The 16,579-nt window shown below is 61.6% G+C and overlaps 2 protein-coding genes across 2 annotated transcripts in view; both read right to left on the bottom strand.

The window, feature by feature from the left end:
* LOC140695406 (uncharacterized) overlaps positions 1-1,256 on the bottom strand; it is a 73,212-nt gene extending 71,956 nt beyond the window's left edge. Inside the window, exon 1 of the mRNA XM_072958103.1 lies at positions 675-1,256. Coding sequence (XP_072814204.1) covers positions 675-994 — 320 coding nt within the window. The 5' untranslated portion in view covers positions 995-1,256. The remainder of the gene's footprint in view (positions 1-674) is intronic.
* Positions 1,257-1,597: 341 nt separating this feature from the next.
* LOC140695411 (uncharacterized) lies at positions 1,598-13,922 on the bottom strand. Its single transcript, XM_072958108.1, has 3 exons — positions 13,779-13,922; positions 13,219-13,345; positions 1,598-2,330 (listed from the first exon to the last, which is right to left on the bottom strand). Exons 2-3 carry the CDS (start codon positions 13,286-13,288, stop codon positions 1,786-1,788), a joined length of 615 nt encoding a protein of 204 aa, XP_072814209.1. The 5' UTR covers positions 13,289-13,345; positions 13,779-13,922; the 3' UTR covers positions 1,598-1,785.
* Between the last annotated feature and the right edge of the window lie 2,657 nt (positions 13,923-16,579).

Genomic DNA, 16,579 nt, shown 5'->3' with positions numbered 1-16,579 from the left:
TTGCCTCCCGGGTGACTGAGATGACCAAGGTCCCAGTCTGATCTGGCAGCAGAGGGTCGAGTGGGGCAGAAGCAGGAGTGGTCCTGGCCGGGCAGGGCTCTGAGACCTCCGGACCGGGCCGGCTGCCGGTCACTGTCATTGCAGAGCCAGACACCGCAGGATCCGGGGAACCAGGACACTCATGCCACCTCTCCAAGTGAGGGGCTGGTGTGCCACACTGTGGAAGGCCAGCACAGGCTCCAGAAGAGTCTGGGTATGAAGGGCTCCCCACCACCACGGCCTCCTGCCCAGACATCGCCCAGGTCTCTCCCCAGGATCTTGCCCAGGGCTGAGGGGCAGCTCAGCACCCCCGGCTCTGACCTGGAGCACCGTGCCCACCTCCTGGGGATTCAGGTAGAGGACCAGGAGCCCCCCGAAGCAGAGCCCAAAGGTGAGAAGGGCGGGGCCGGTGTGGGTGTGTAGGTGAGGGAGGGCGGAGGGCTGGGCCACACAGGGAGGCATCCCCAAAGTCTGTAGTTGGGACCAGAGCAAAGACTGGCCTCAGACCACCTGTCTGGAAGAATTCAGTCACAGAACAAGTGCCTGTGGGCACTTGCTCAGTGGGAGCTGCCTGCAAAGCTCTGGGAAGATTTCTGTCCTTGAAAAGGCACGTGGAAAGGGAGGCATGTGGGTACCTTTTTCCAGGTTGTGCCTGAGCAGAACCACTAGACTTAAAGCTCTCTCCACGTCCAACAGTTACAGGTCCAGAGCAGGCAGAGGCAGGGGAAGACGCCAGAAAACAAAAACAGGACCACCAGGGTCCAGCACGAGACCGCGAACACCCTCCAGCTGCTCCTGCTGAACATGAAGATCCTGCTGCTCCAGCTGCATATGAAGAGCCTGCCGCTCCTGCTGATCTTGCCACTCCCGAAGAGCCTGCAGCTCCTACTGATCTTGCCGCTCCTGAACAGCCTGCAGCTCCTGAAGAGCCCGCCGCTCCTGAAGCGCCTGCCATTCCTGCTGATCTAGCTGCTCCTGAAGAGCCTGCTGCTCCTGCTCATCTAGCCGCTCCTGAACAGCCTGCAGCTCCTGAAAAGCCTGCAGCTCCTGAAGAGCCTGCCGCTCCTGCTGATCTTGCCACTCCTGAAGAGCCTGCTGCTCCTGCTGCTCTAGCCGCTCCTGAAGAGCCCGCCACTCCTGAAGAACCTGCCGCTCCTGCTGATCTAGCCGCTCCTGAAGAGCCCGCCATTCCTGCTGATCAAGCCGCTCCTGAAGAGCCTGCCGCTTCTGCTGATCTAGCCGCTCCTGAAGAGCCTGCCGCTCCTGAAGAGCCCGCCGATCCTGAAGAGCCTGCTGTTCCTGCTGATCTAGCCGCTCCTGAAGCGCCTGCCATTCCTGCTGATCTAGCCACTCCTGAAGAGCCCGCTGCTCCTGCTAATCTAGCCGCTCCTGAACAGCCTGCAGCTCCTGAAGAGCCTGCCGCTCCTGCTGATCTTGCCACTCCTGAAGAGCCTGCCGCTCCTGCTGCTCTAGCCGCTCCTGAAGAGCCCGCCACTCCTGAAGAACCTGCCGCTCCTGCTGATCTAGCCGCTCCTGAAGAGCCTGCCGCTCCTGCTGATCTTGCCACTCCTGAAGACCCTGCAGCTCCTGCTGATCTTGCCACTCCTGAAGAGCCTGCAGCTCCTGCTGATCTTGCCGCTCCTGAAGAGCCCGCTACTCCTGAAGAGCCCGCCGCTCCTGCTGATCTTGCCACTCCTGAAGAGCCTGCAGCTCCTACTGATCTTGCCGCTCCTGAACAGCCTGCAGCTACTGAAGAGCCCGACGCTCCTGAAGAACCTGCCGCTCCTGCAGATCTAGCCGCTCCTGAAGAGCCCGCCATTCCTGCTGATCTAGCCGCTCCTGAAGCGCCTGCCGCTCCTGCTGATCTAGCCACTCCAGAAGAGCCCGCTGCTCCTGATCATCTAGCCGCTCCAGAACAGCCTGCAGCTCTTGAAAAGCCTGCCGCTCCTGAAGAGCCTGCCGCTCCTGCTGCTCTAGCCGCTCCTGAAGAGCCCGCTGCTCCTGCTGATCTAGCCGCTCCTGAAGAGCCCGCCGCTCCTGAAGAGCCCGCCGGTCCTGCTGATCTAGCCGCTCCTGAAGAGCCTGAAGCTCCTGAAGAGCCTGCCGCTCCTGCTGATCTTGCCACCCCTGAAGAGCCTGCAGCTCCTGCTGATCTTGCCGCTCCTGAAGAGCCCGCCGCTCCTGAAGAACCTGCCGTTCCTGCTGATCTAGCCGCTCCTGAAGAGCCTGCCGCTCCTGCTGATCTTGCTGCTCCTGAAAAGCCTGCAGATCCTGCACCTGCACCTGCGCCGCTGGGCAGTGGAGAACCATTTCGGGCATCATCACCCCTTAGGGCTGAGCCCCCTCTGCCCCCTCCTACACCTTCTCCAAAATCCCAACATGTATCCCCTCCCCTACCCGAAGTTGACTTCCCTACCCCTGAATTTGCTTTTGTTTTCTTCTTCTTTAGTTTAGTTTATTTGTTTTACATCATTTATGGCATTCTATAATTTTCCATTTCCCACTTCCTTTAATAAAATACAGATTTTTTCCCTTTTAAACTGCATTTCAGGAACATTAAGTGCATTCCCATGCTGTCCGACCATCACTACCATGTAGTTTTATGCTATTTATGCCCGTGAAGTACATCCCACCACGGCCTCAAACCCCTCATCTGAGGACGGACTGATGCCTGAAATGGTGGGAGATGACAGGTGTGGGCACGTTGCTGGGATCAGAGTTGATCCCAGGGAACCCACTGTATTGATGGGCAGCAGGTTCAGTGTCCAGGTGCTCTGTTCCGGGGAGGGCGGCTAGAGATGTGCAGAGTCCCCTCCCAGCGGTCCCCGTGCCTGTGTTGGGAACTGACCATCAAGGGGGGCCTGGTGAATGAACCGGACGCTAGAAAGGGACACCCCTAACTCCCCCAATTTGGAAGGCGGGGCTCCTTCTCCCTGCTGAGTGATGTGGCAACTGAGAATATCACACCCCCCACGCCCTAGCAGAAACTTCTCCTCTCACAGAGCCCACCCTCCCATGGGTCCCACTTTCCCCTGAACCCAGAGGCAGAGCCCCTCTGCCAGACAAGGGATGGGTAGGAGGGGTGGCTGCAACCTTACGGGAGTGGGCGTGCACCGTGCTTGACCCCTGAGCTCCCAGCTGTGCAGCAGAGGCCCAGGGAGGACTTGCCAGGGAGGGCCGCAGGGCAGGGGCAGGGCTGAGTTCTGCATGAATCCTGACTATGCGGGGGCCGAGGGACCTGGTTTTGAGCCACGTCCTGGGTCTGGGCACGATGCCTTGTGATCCCACAAGGGAGACCTCTCTGCTCTCATTGTTCAGATGGGAAGACTTGAGCCTGCCCACCTGAAGCGACGCCCTGCTTCCCCAATTGGGGAGGAGGCTGAGTTGGACTGGGCCCCACAATCTTCAAGGAAGATTGCTCTCCCCAAGGTTGGCTCTCTGGGTATAAACCTGGGCAAGGGAGTCCTGACTACCCCCTGCGCCTGCTCTGTGCTGGTAACCTCAGTACACAGAAGCCTTGAGTCTCAGTCCACCCAGGAACCAAACGTTCACCCGCCTACAGCAGAGACAACTGAGGCTCAAAGAGGAAGGTCTGCCCTGGAGATGGTGTGGAGGCCCAAGTCTCAGAAGACAGGTGAAGCCAGGGTCTCAAGGATACTGCACAAACAGGACTTCACTCTGAACTGGGAATGTTGTGGAAAGACCCTGGGGGCCAGGGTGGAGGAGATGGGAAGCAGACCAGAGCCCGGGGGAAGGCAGGGAGCCCCAGGAATGCCTCCATGCCCTCGGCACAGGGCAGGGGAGCAGCTCTGAAGATATGACAGCCGAGGCTGCCCAGGGGGCCTTCATCACTACCACTTTGCTCGGATGACCTCAACAGCCCCATGACCACACCCATTTGACAGATGCAGACAGACACCAAGTTAGCCACCAGGCTGACAAGGAGAGGAGCTGGGATCAAATCCAGGATCAGATTCCAAGTGCTCCGCTCGCTGGCCCCAGACTAAGCCTGCCTGCCAAAACCGACCCCAGGGCCTCCCGCCTGGCACTCTATATATACCTCAGTGGGCTCCCCTGCTGAGCCATCCCATCCCATCCCATCACACTGAGACAAAAGCACAGAGGCCTGGGGTCCAGGAGACAGGACTGGTAGCAGGGCCAGGGTGGGCACGTTCTGCCCACCCCCCTTTGCTGCCCCAGCCCAGGTGTCAAGTGGAAGCCTGACTGACGTGGAAACTGGCAGTGGGTGGGAGAGACAGGATGCCCCTTAGTTTCCCTGGCAACTGCTGCAGAACCGAGTCTTTCAGGATAAATTCAAGTTAGGCCTCAGCTGCTGAAACACCCATTATTTCAAGGCTGGTTACCTTGGTGACCCAGGTGGTGAGGACGTGGTGGGAGGAGGGGGTGGAGAGGCCAGGCAGGGGGCCACCGGCTCAGAGGACAGGCTGACCCTCAGACCTAGACATGACCCTGGTCACACACTGAGCCTTGAATTTCATCACAGACTGACCTCGGGTCCTGACACAGGGTGCCTGGCCCTTATCACAGACGAGCCCTGTTCCTGGTCCCAGACCGCCACCTGAGCTTGGCCGCGCAACCACCACGGAGGGACACTCAGCGAGTGGTGACTGCTACTTCTGTTATCATTGCTGTGCCGTTAACGTGCGTCCCACTCACAGCTGACACCTAACGAATGTCATTCAGACTAGCGTAACCGCAATGGGGGGCTGTTCGCAAGGACTCCTGGGGCCCACAGTGCTCGGCAGAGGCTCGCAGGACCCCCTCTGCTGGGTGGCCACAGGGCTCCTGGGCTGGGTGGGCTGTGAGGGGGCAGCAGAGGAGTGGGCAAGGCTGGGGGGTGGGCTGCCCCTCCAGGCCCAGAAGGAAGCAGCCATTCTCCCCCGGCTCAACGCCCCCTCTGTCTGGAAGCCTCACTTTCATCTCATTACCTGATAAACTGAGCAAATGAACGGCAGCCAGGCAGCCTTGGCCACCCAGGAGACAGGGCACACGGTCAGGGGGCTCCCAGCCTCCTTCCCACCCTGGCGCCCCAGCCTGCAGGCTATGGCCTCTCTGGCCCACGGGGCCTCAGTCGGCCGGGATGAGGGCCCTGGGAGAGGCCCGCATCCTGCTAGGCCTTCCTGCTTCCTGGGCAGAGCTCTCCCCAGCCCAGCAGGTGAGGCAGCAGAGGCAGTGGGTCCGCCCCTGTCCATTCCTGCCCTGTCCTCGCCCACCAGGCCGGTTCCCCAGGCATCCAGGCCGTACTCCACGACCTGTGAAGTTAGGGCGTGTCCTGGGGCATGGAGTTCCTCCTCAGCCCAGTACATGGATGTGCAAATGAGGACCACAGGGGACAGGACAGCTCTCTGAATTCCCCCACCCAGTCCCCAGTCCCCTCCACCCTAGCCCCCATGGGTCCTGACTTGGGCCATCTGTCCAGAGGCAGGCAAACGCAGAGAAGACTACCATGAGAGGGAGAGGGATACAGAGCTAAGAGGCCAGGAGAGCAGGAGAGCAGCTGCAGAGGTGCAGCCAGGCAGGGACAGAGGTGGAGGACAGGGGACAGTTGCTCAGGCCCAACAAACACTTCCCACTTGAGCCTGCACATTCCTGGGCCTGCACACTGCTGGGCCTGCACAAACCTGGGCCTGCACGAACCTGGGACTCTTGACAGCCGTGCCTGCCCTCTCCTAGGCATTCACACTCCTGGAACTGCACACTCATTGGCCTGCACCCACCTGGAGCTGCACAATCATGAGCCTGCACATACTTGGGCCTGCACCCTGCTGGGCCTGCACATTTCTGGGCCTGCCTTCTCCTGGGCCCGCACAATCCCTCATCTGCACACTCCTGGGCCTGGACATTCCTGGGCCTGCAGAGTACTGGGCCTGTATACCCCTGGGCCTGCACACTCCTGTCTCTGCACACTCCGGGTTCTGCACACTCCTCGGTCTGTATACTCCTGGGCCTGTACACACCTGGGCCTGCACACTCCTCTGTCTGCACACTCCTGGGCCAGCACACCCATGGAACTGCACACTCTGGTGTCTTCACACTCCTGGGCCTGCACGCTCCTGGGCCTTTCCTCACCTGGGCCTGCCCCCAGTTCGGCCCGCCCTCTCCTGGACCTGCACACTCTTGGGCCTGCACACTCCTGGGCCTGCACACTCCTGTCTCTGCACACTCCGGGGTCTGCACACTCCTCGGTCTGTATACTCCTGGGCCTGTACACTCATGGGCCTGCCGTGGCCTTGGCCTGCACGCTCCTGGTCCTGCACACACCTCTGTCTGCACACTCCTGGGCCTGCATACCCCTGCATCTTCACACTCCTGGGCCTGCACAACCCAGAGCCTGCACAGATCGGGGCCTCTACACACCTGGGCCAGTACACACGTGTGCTTGCTCCCCCCCGTGTCTGCAAACTCCTGGGACTGCACATTCCTGGGTCTGCACACACCTTGGCCTGCACACTCATGGGCCTGTTCCGTCTTGTGTCTGCATACCTCTGGGCCTGCACACTCCAGGGCCTGCACACACCTGGGCCTGCACGAACCTGGGCCTCTTGACTCCTGGGCCTGCCCTTTCCTAGGCCTGCCCACTCCTGTGCCTACACATTCCTGGGCCTGCACACTCCTGGACCTGTACACTCCTGGGCGTGCCCTGGCATGGGCCTGCACACAAATGGGCCTGCACTCTCCAGGGACTGCACCCTCCTGGGCCTGCACACTCCTCTGTCTGCACACTCCTGGGCCTGCCCCAAATTGCCCTGCCCTCTCCTGTGACGGCCCTCACAAGTCCTGCACACTCCTAGGCCTGCACACTCGTGTACCTCCTCCCTCCTGTGCCTGCACACTCCTGGCCATGTACACTCATGGGCCTGCCCTCTGCATGGCGTGCACGGTCCTAGGACTCCCCATTCCTGCACCTGGACACCCTTGGGCCTGCCCTCTCCTGGGCCTGCACACTCTGGGGCCTGCCCTCACCTGGTTCTGCACACTACTGGGACTGTACACCCCTGGACCTGTACACTGCTGTGCCTTCCCTGGTCTGGGCCTTCCCTGGCCTGGGCCTGAAAACTACTGGGCCTGAAAACTGCTGGAACTGCACACTCATTGGCCTGCAAACTCCAGGACCTGCACAATCTTGGGCTTGAACACACCTGGGCCTGTATACTCCTGGGCCTGCACACTCCTGTCTCTGCACACTGTGGTGTTTGCACACGCCTGGGCCTGCACGAACGTGGGCCTGTACACTCCTGGGCCTGCACACACCTGAGTCTGCACACTCCGGGGTCTGCACACTCCTCGGTCTGTATACTCCTGGGTTGTACACTCCTGGGCCTGACCTGGCCTGGGCCTGCACGCTCCTGGGCCTGCACACTCCTCTGTCTGCACACTTCTGGGCATGCACAACCCTAGACCCTACACTCCTGGGCCTGCGCATCCCAGAGCCTGAACACACCTGGGCCTCTATACTCCTGGGCCACTACTCTCATGTGCCTGCTCCGCCCCGTGTCTACACACTCCTGGCACTGCACAGTCCTGGACCTGCACACTCCTGGGCCTGCCCTGGCCTGGGCCTGCACACTAATGGGCCTACACACACCTAGGAATGCACCCTCCTGGGCCTGCACACTCCTCTGTCTGCACACTCGTGGGCCTTCCCTGGTCTGGGCCTTCCCTGGCCTGGGCCTGCAAACTACTGGGCCTGCAAACTCCTGGAACTGCACACTCATTGGCCTGCACACTCCAGGACCTGCACAATCTTGGGCTTGAACACACCTAGGCCTGTATACTCCTGGACCTGCACACTCCTGTCTTGCACACTCTGGTGTTTGCACACGCCTGGGCCTGCACGAACTTTGGCCTGTACACACCTGGGCCTGCACACTCCTGTATCTGCTCACTTCTGAGACTGCATACACCTGGGCCTGCAAACTCCTGGGCCTGTACACTCCTGGGCCTGAACACTCCTGGACCTGTACACTCCTGGGCATGCCCTGGCCTGGGCCTGCACACTAATGGTGCTACACCCACCTAGGAATGCACACTCATGGGCCTGCACACTCCTGGGCCTGCCGACTCCTGAGCCTGCATTCTCCTGGTCCTTTCCTCGCCTGGGCCACCACCTATTAGGCCCGCCCTCTCTTTGACGTGCACACGCTTGGGCCTGCTCACTCCTCTGTCTGCACACCCCTGCGCCTTGACACCCCTGGACCTGCACACTCCGGGGCCTGCGCATCCCATGGCCTGCACACACCTGGGCCTCTACACTCCTGGGCCAGTACAGTCATGTGCCTGTTCCGCCCCGTGTCTGCACACTCTTGGGACCGCACAGTCCTGGCTATGCACACTCCTTGGCCTGCAGACTCCTAGGCCTGTTCGACTTCTGTCTGCACACCTCTGGGCCTGCACACTACAGGGCCTGCACATACCTGGGCCTGCACGAACCTGGGCCTCTTCACTGCTGGTCCTGCCCTCTCCTAGGCCTGCACACTCCTGGAACTGTACACTCATGGGCCTGCACACTCCTGGACCTGAACAATCTTGAGCCTGCACAATCCTGGGCCTGTACGCTCCTGGGCCTGCACACTCCTGTGCCTGCCCTCTCTTGGCCCTGCACTCTCCTTGGCCTGCACACTCCTGGCCTGTTCCCTCCTGTGCCGGCACACTCCTGGGACTGCACACTCCTGGGCCTGCCCTGGCCTGGGCCTGCACCCTCCTCTGTCTGCACACTCCTGGGACTGCACAGCCCTGAGCCTGTACACTCCTGGACCTGCACACTTCTGTCTCTGCACACTCTGGTGTCTGCACACTCCTGGACATGCACACTCCTGGGCCTGTACACTCCTAGGCCTGCCTTATCCTGGCCCTGGACACTCTTCTGTCTGCACACTCCTGGGGCTGCACACTCTTGGGCCTGCACACTCCTGGACCTGTACAATCCTGGGCCTTCCCTGGTCTGGGTCTTCCCTGGCCTGGTCCTGCACACTAATGGGCCTGAACACTCCTGGTCCTGTACACACCTCGGCCTGCACCCTACTGGTCCTGCACACTCCTCTGTTTGCACACACATGGAACTGCACACCCCTTGGCCTGCACACTCCCAGACCTGCACAATCTTGAGCCTGCACAATCCTGGGCCTGTACACTCCTGGGCCTACACACCCCCAGGCCTGCACACTGCTGGGCCTGCACACTCCTGAGCCTCCCTTCTCCTGGGCCTGCACAATCCCTCATCTGCACACTCCTAGGCCTGCACACCCTTGGGCCTGCACACTCCTGGGCCTGCACACTCCTGTCTCTGCACACTCCGGGGACTGCACAGTCCTCGGTCTGTATACTCCTGGGCCTGTACACTCCTGGGCCTGCCGTGGCCTGGGCCTGCACACTCCTCAGCCTGCACACTCCTCTGTCTGCACACTCCTGGGCCTGCACACACCTGGGCAGGCACACTCCAGGGCCCTCTGACACCTGTGCCTGCACACTCTTGGGCCTGTCTTCTCCTGGGCCCGCATGAACCTGGGCCTCTTCACTGCTGGTCCTGCCCTCTCCTAAGCCTGCACACTCCTGGAACTGCACACTCATGGGCCTGCAGACTCCTGGACCTGCACAATCTTGAGCCTGCACCATCCTGGTCCTGCCCTCTCCTAAGCCTGCACACTCCTGGAACTGCACACTCATGGGCCTGCAGACTCCTGGACCTGCACAATCTTGAGCCTGCACCATCCTGGGCCTGCTCCCACCTATGCCTGCACCCTCCTAGGCCTGTTCCCACGTGTGCCGGCACACTCCTGGGACTGCACACTCCTGGGCCTGCACACTCCTGTGCCTGCCCTCTCTTGGCCCTGCACTCTCCTTGGCCTGCACACTCCTGGCCTGTTCCCTCCTGTGCCTGCACACTCCTGGGCCTGCTCCCACCTATGCCTGCACACTCCTAGGCCTGTTCCCACGTGTGCCGGCACACTCCTGGGACTGCACACTCCTGGGCCTGCCCTGGCCTGGGCCTGCACCCTCCTCTGTCTGCACACTCCTGGGACTGCACAGCCCTGAGCCTGTACACTCCTGGACCTGCACACTTCTGTCTCTGCACACTCTGGTGTCTGCACACTCCTGGGCCTGTACACTCCTAGGCCTGCCCTATCCTGGCCCTGGACACTCTTCTGTCTGCACACTCCTGGGGCTGCACACTCCTGGGCCTGCACACCCCTGGGCATGCCCTCTCCTGGGCCTGCAAACTCCTGGGCCTGCACACTCCTCTGTCTGCACACTCCGGGGCCTTCCCTCTCCTGGGCCTGCCCCCAGTTCGGCCGGCACTCTCCTGGAGCTGCACACTCCTGGGCCTGACCTATCGTACGCCTGCACAGTCCTGGATCTGCACACTTCTGGACCTGCTCCCTCCTGTGCCATCACCCTTCTGGAACTGCACATTGGGCGCCTGCACACTCCTGTGCCTGACACACCTGGGCCTGCACGCTCCTCGGCCTGCACACTCCTCTTGTCTGCACACTCCTCTTGTCTGCACACTCCTGGGCCTGTTCCGTCTTGTGTCTTCACACCTCTCGGCCTGCGCACTCCAGGGCCTGAACACACCTGGGCCTGCACGAACCTGGGCCTGTTCACTCCTGGGCCTGCCCTCTCCTTGGCCGGCACGAACCTGGGCCTAAACACCCCTGGGCCTGCCCTGGCCTGGGCCTGCACACTAATGGGGCTGCACACACCTAGGAATGCACCCACCTGGGCCTACACACTCTTCTGTCTGTACACTCCTGGGCCTGCACACTCCTGGGCATGCACACTCCTCTGTCTGCACACTCCTCGGCCTACACACTCCTAGGCCTGCACACTCCTGGGCCTGCTGACCCCTGTGTCTGCACACTCTTGGGCCTGTACACACCTGGACCTGTACCATCCTGGGCCTTCCCTGGACTGGGTCTTCCCTGGCCTGGGCCTGCACACTACTGGGCCCGCACACTTCTGCAACTGCACACTCATCGGCCTGCAAAGGCACGACCTGCACAATATTGGGCCTGAACACACATAGGCCTTTATCCTCCTGGATCTGCACACTCCTGGGCCTGCACACTCCTCTGTCTGCACACTCCTGGGCCTTCACACACCTGGACCCGCACACTCCTGGGCCTGCGCATCCCAGAGCCTGCACACACCTGGGCCTCTACACTCCTGGGCCAGTACAGTCGTGTGCCTGTTCCGCCCCGTGTCTGCACACTCTTGGGACCGCACAGTCCTGGCTATGCACACTCCTTGGCCTGCAGACTCCTAGGCCTGTTCGACTTCTGTCTGCACACCTCTGGGCCTGCACACTACAGTGCCTGCACATACCTGGGCCTGCACGAACCTGGGCCTCTTCACTGCAGGTCCTGCCCTCTCCTAGGCCTGCACACTCCTGGAACTGCACACTCATGGGCCTGCCGTCTCCTGGGCCTGCACACCCCTGTCTCTGCACACTCCGGGGACTGCACACTCCTCGCTCTGTATACTCCTGGGCCTTTACACTCCTGGGCCTGCCGTGGCCTGGGCCTGCACGCTCCTGGGCCTGCACTCTCCTCTGTCTGCACACTCCTGGGCCTTCACACCCCTGGACCTGCACACTCCTGGGCCTGCGCATCCCAGAGCCTGCACACACTTTAGCCTCTACACTCCTGGGCCAGTACATTCGTGTGACTCCTCCGCCCCGTGTCTGCACACTCCTGGGACTGCACAGTCCTGGCTATGCACACTTCTTGGCCTGCAGACTCCTGGGGATGTTCGACTTGTGTCTGCACACCTCTGGGCCTGCACACTCCAGGACCTGCAAATCCTGGGCCTGCACACAACTGGGCCTGCACACTACTGGGACTCCACACTCTCTGTCTGCACTCTCCTGGGCCTGCACACACCTGGGCCAGCACACTCCAGGGCCTGCTGACTCCTGTGTCTGCACACTCTTGGGCCTGCCTTCTCCTGGGCCCGCACAATCCCTCGTCTGCACACTCCTGGGCCGCACGCTCCTGGGCTTTTCCTCGCCTGGGCCTGCCCCCAGTTCGGCCCGCCCTCTCCTGGACCTGCACACTCTTGGGCCTGCACACTCCTCGGCCTGCCCTCTCCTGGGCCTGCACTCTCCTTGGCCTGCACACTCCTGGGCTTGCACACTCCTGGACCTGCACACTACTGGGCCTGCTGAATCCTGTGTCTGCCCACTCCTGCGTCTGCACACTCGTGTGCCTCCTCCCTCCTGTGCCTGAACACTCCTAGGCATGCACACACCTGGGCCTGCCCTCTCTTGGCCCTGCACTCTCCTTGGCCTGCACACTCCTGGCCTGTTCCCTCCTGCGCCTGAACACCCTTAGGCCTCCCCTACCTGGTTCTGCACACTCCTGGGTTGCACACTCCTGGGCCTGCTCCCACCTATGCCTGCACACTCCTAGGCCTGTTGCCACGTGTGCCGGCACACTCCTGGGACTGCACACTCCTGGGCCTGCCATGGCCTGGGCCTGCACCCTCCACTCTCTGCACACTCCTGGGACTGCTCAGGCCTGAGCCTGTACACTCCTGGGCCTGCACACTTCTGTCTCTGCACACTCTGGTGTCTGCACACTCCTGGACATGCACACTCCTGGGCCTGTACTCTCCTAGGCCTGCCCTGGCCTGGGCCTGCACCCTACTGAGCCTGCACACTCCTCTGTATGCACACTCCTGGGCCTGCACACTACTGGGCCTGCACACTCCTGGGCCTCCTCCCACCTATGCCTGCACACTCCTAGGCCTGTTCCCACCTGTGCCAGCAATCTCCTGGGCCTACACACTCCTGCACCTGCACAGTCCTGTGTCTGCATAACCCTGGGCAAGCACACTCTGGGCCTGCACACCCCTGGCCATGCCCTATCCCGGGCCAGCCCCCACTTCGCCCGACCCTCTCATGGACCTGCACACTCCAGGGTCTGCTCACATCTGTCCCTGCACACTCCTGGGCCGGCCCTCTCCAGTGTCTCCACACTCCTGGGCCCGCACACTCCTGGGCCTGCATACTCCTGGACCTGCCCTGTCCCTGGCACCAGCCTCCTTCACCCCAACGGTGCCACTCACACGGCTGTGGCGTCTAGCCAGGAGCCCCCAACCGAAACCCCTCCCGAGGGACCCCCTTGCCGGTCCCCAGGGAAGCAGCGGGGCTCCTCTTACCTGCGAGGCGGAGACGTAGTCCAGCTGCAGCCTGACGTCCAGCTGCCGGGCGTGCAGGGCCAGCGTGCATGAGGACAGCAGGATGGCCGTGATCGGCTGGAAGCTGCCCCCGGAGCCACTACCGCCCCTTGGGGAAGAGGAGGAGGAAAATCCACGTCAGTGCCAAGAACACAGGACCCGTCCACAGAGGGCCCCTCAGGTGTGACAACCCCAGAGGCGCCCGCAGCCGACCTGGGCTGAGAGCCACTTCTCTCGCGGAAGCTCAAGGACCTATGCTGAGCCTCCCTCTCCCTCCCTAAAGAGGGAAAACCCAGAGGTTTTCTAACTTTGCACTCACTGTCCATGTATCAGCCATGTCTAGTTTACCTCCCCAGCACGGCAGACCCCCTCCCTGCCTTCCCCACCCCCTGCAGGCGGCTCTCGGGGGCTGGGGGGGGCGCCCTTCCTCCCTGAGGCCAGCCCTGCTGGGGCAGCAGGTGTAATAGAAAAGACCAGATCTGACTGCCTATTAGATCTGTTCTTTTTCCTTTAACCCTCTGCTGTTTTCCAGGCTGTCTTACCAGCTCTGCACCTTTTGGAAATCAATGTTGCCTTCAGCCTGAAATTGACAGAAGAGCCTGTTCTCAAGGCTCTCAGCCTTCAGGATAAAACCTCTTTTGCTCTCCCATACACACAAGCAGCTGCAGAACAGAAAGTAACATTTGTTTTGTTAGAGGTTTTACAGGGGCCCCATGAGCTGACCCACAACTGCAAAAACAAAGAATTCCTGCACCAAGGACTTTGCACCAACCACCCACAACCCCTCTCCTTTTTAGCGTAAAAGGAGCCTGAATTCTCACTCGGAGAAGGTGGCTCTCCAGGACATTAGCCTGCCATCTTCTCGGTCAGCTGGCTTTCCAAATCAACTCACTATTCTTTACCCCGACACCGCGTCTCCCGATTTCTTGGCCTGTCGTGCGACTTGCGGAATGAGTGTGGACTTGGAAACACAGGGAAGGAAAGCCAAGTCAGGACTCTCACCCTCTGCCTCTGCTCAGAATACCACCAACGGGTTGCTGGGACAGTGGACGGAAAACTGAGGCTGCAACACGACCATGAGCACTGGGCCTGGGTGGGAGAGATGGCGGGTGCTGTCCGAAGCGCACCCGGCCTCCTTCCGAGTCACATCACACCCACGTCCCCAGACCCAGGGAGGCCTGGAGCCCCACACAGCAGAGCGCCTCCAAACCTGCAGATGCCCAGTGACCGGTCCACTGTGCACCCTCTGGCGCCCTCCTCCCCGCTCCTCCTCCTTCTGCCCCGCTGGCTCAGCCCTGGTCCCACCACATCCTCACCCAGGGCCAGCACTGCTGCAGGAACACCCTCGGCAGGCCGCCCAGCCTCACGCCCTCAGGTCCGCACACCTGGTTGGTGCAGCTCTGCCCCTTTCCAGCCCTCACCACCGACTCTCCAACCGCCTGCTCTCCCGCCCTCCGCCCCCAGTCCTACAGAGCGCCTCCTCTGGTCACGGCATCCTGCCCTCCAGGGTCGACAGGGCCTGCACAATCCTGGGCCTGCACACAACTGGGCCTGCACACTCCTGGACCTGCGCACTCCTGGACCTACGCACACCTGGGCCTGCAGGAACCTGGGCCTGTACACTCCCGGGCCCGTTCCGTATTGTATCTGCACACTTCTGGGCCTGCACGCTCCTGGACCTGCGCACACCTGGGCCTGCACGAACTTTGGCCTGTACACTCCTGTATCTGCTCACTCTTGTGACTGCATACTCCTGGGCCTGTACAACCCTGGGCCTTCTCTCTCCTGGGCCTGCCCCAGTTCGGCCGGCACTCTCCTGGAGCTGCACACTCCTGGGCCTGACCTATCGTACGCCTGCACAGTCCTGGATCTGCACACTTCTGGACCTGCTCCCTCCTGTGCCATCACCCTTCTGGGACTGCACACTTGTGCGCCTGCACACCCCTGTGCCTGACACACCTGGGCCTGCACGCTCCTCGGCCTGCACACTCCTCTTGTCTGCACACTCCTGGGCCTCACCTATCCTACGCCTGCAGTCCTGGATCTGCACACTTCTGGGCCTGCTCCCTCCTGTGCCATCACACTTCTGGGACTGCACACTTGTGCGCCTGCACACTCCTGTGCCTGACACACCTGGGCCTGTACGCTCCTGGGCCTGTACACTCCTGGGCCAGCCCTGGCCTGGGCCTGCACACTAATAGGCCTGACACTCCTGGGAATGCACACTCCTGGGCCTGCACACTCCTCTGTCTGCACACTCCTGGGCCTGCCCCATTTGGCCCTGCCCTCTCCTGTGACGGCCCTCACCTGTCCTGCACACACCTGGGCCTGAACACTACAGGCCCTGCACACATCAGGCCCTCTACACTCCTGGGCCTGCCTTCTACTGGGACCGAACAATCCCTCGTCTGCACACTCCTGGGCCTGCACGCTCCTGGGCCTTTCCGTGCCTGGGCCTGCCCCCAATTCGGCTGGCCCTCTCCTGGACCTGCACACTCTTCGGCCTGCACACTCCTGGGACTGCACTCTCCTTGGCCTGCACACTCTTGGGCCTTCTCCCTCCCGTGCCTGCACACTCATAGGCCTGTTCCAACCTGTGCCGGCACACCTCTGGGTCTGCACACTACTGTGATGCATACTCCTGGGCCTGCACACTCCTGGACTTGTACACTCCTGGGCCTGCCCACTAATGGGCCTGCACACTCCTGGAAATGTACCATCCTGGGCCTGCACACTCCTCTGTCTGCACACTCCTAGGCCTGCACACTCCTGGGCCTGCACATCCCAGAGCCTGCACACACCTGGGCCTCTACACTCCTGGGCCAGTACACTCGAGTACCTGCTCTACCCCGTGTTTGCACACCCCTGAGACTGCACAGTCCCAGGTCTGCACACTCTTTGGCCTGCACACTCCTAGGCCTGTTCCGTCTTGTGTCTGCAGACCTCTGGGGCTGCACACTCCAGGGCCTACACACACCTGGGCCTGCACGAATCTGGGCCTGTTCACTCCTGGGCCTGCACACTCCTGTCTCTGCACACTCCTGGCCTTGGATACTCCTGGGACAGTACACTCCTGGGACTGACCTGCCCTGGGCCTGCACTCTCCTGGCCCTGGACAAGCTTCTGTCTGCACACACCTGGGGCTGCACACTCCTGGGCCTGCACACTCCTGGGCCTGCCCTCTCCTGGGCCTACACTCTCCTTGGCCTGCACACTCCTGGGCCTGCTCCCTCCTGTGCCGGCACACTCCTGGGCCTACTCCCACTTGTGCCTGCACACTCCTAGGCCTGTTCCCACCTGTGCCGGCACACTCCTGGGACTACACACTCCTATGTCTGCACAC

The sequence above is a fragment of the Vicugna pacos genome, unplaced genomic scaffold (genome assembly GCF_048564905.1).
Source record: "Vicugna pacos unplaced genomic scaffold, VicPac4 scaffold_203, whole genome shotgun sequence".
Lineage (NCBI taxonomy): Eukaryota > Metazoa > Chordata > Mammalia > Artiodactyla > Camelidae > Vicugna > Vicugna pacos.
The sequence above is the reverse complement of the archived record's forward strand: the minus strand, read 5'-3'. Positions and strand labels throughout refer to the sequence as shown.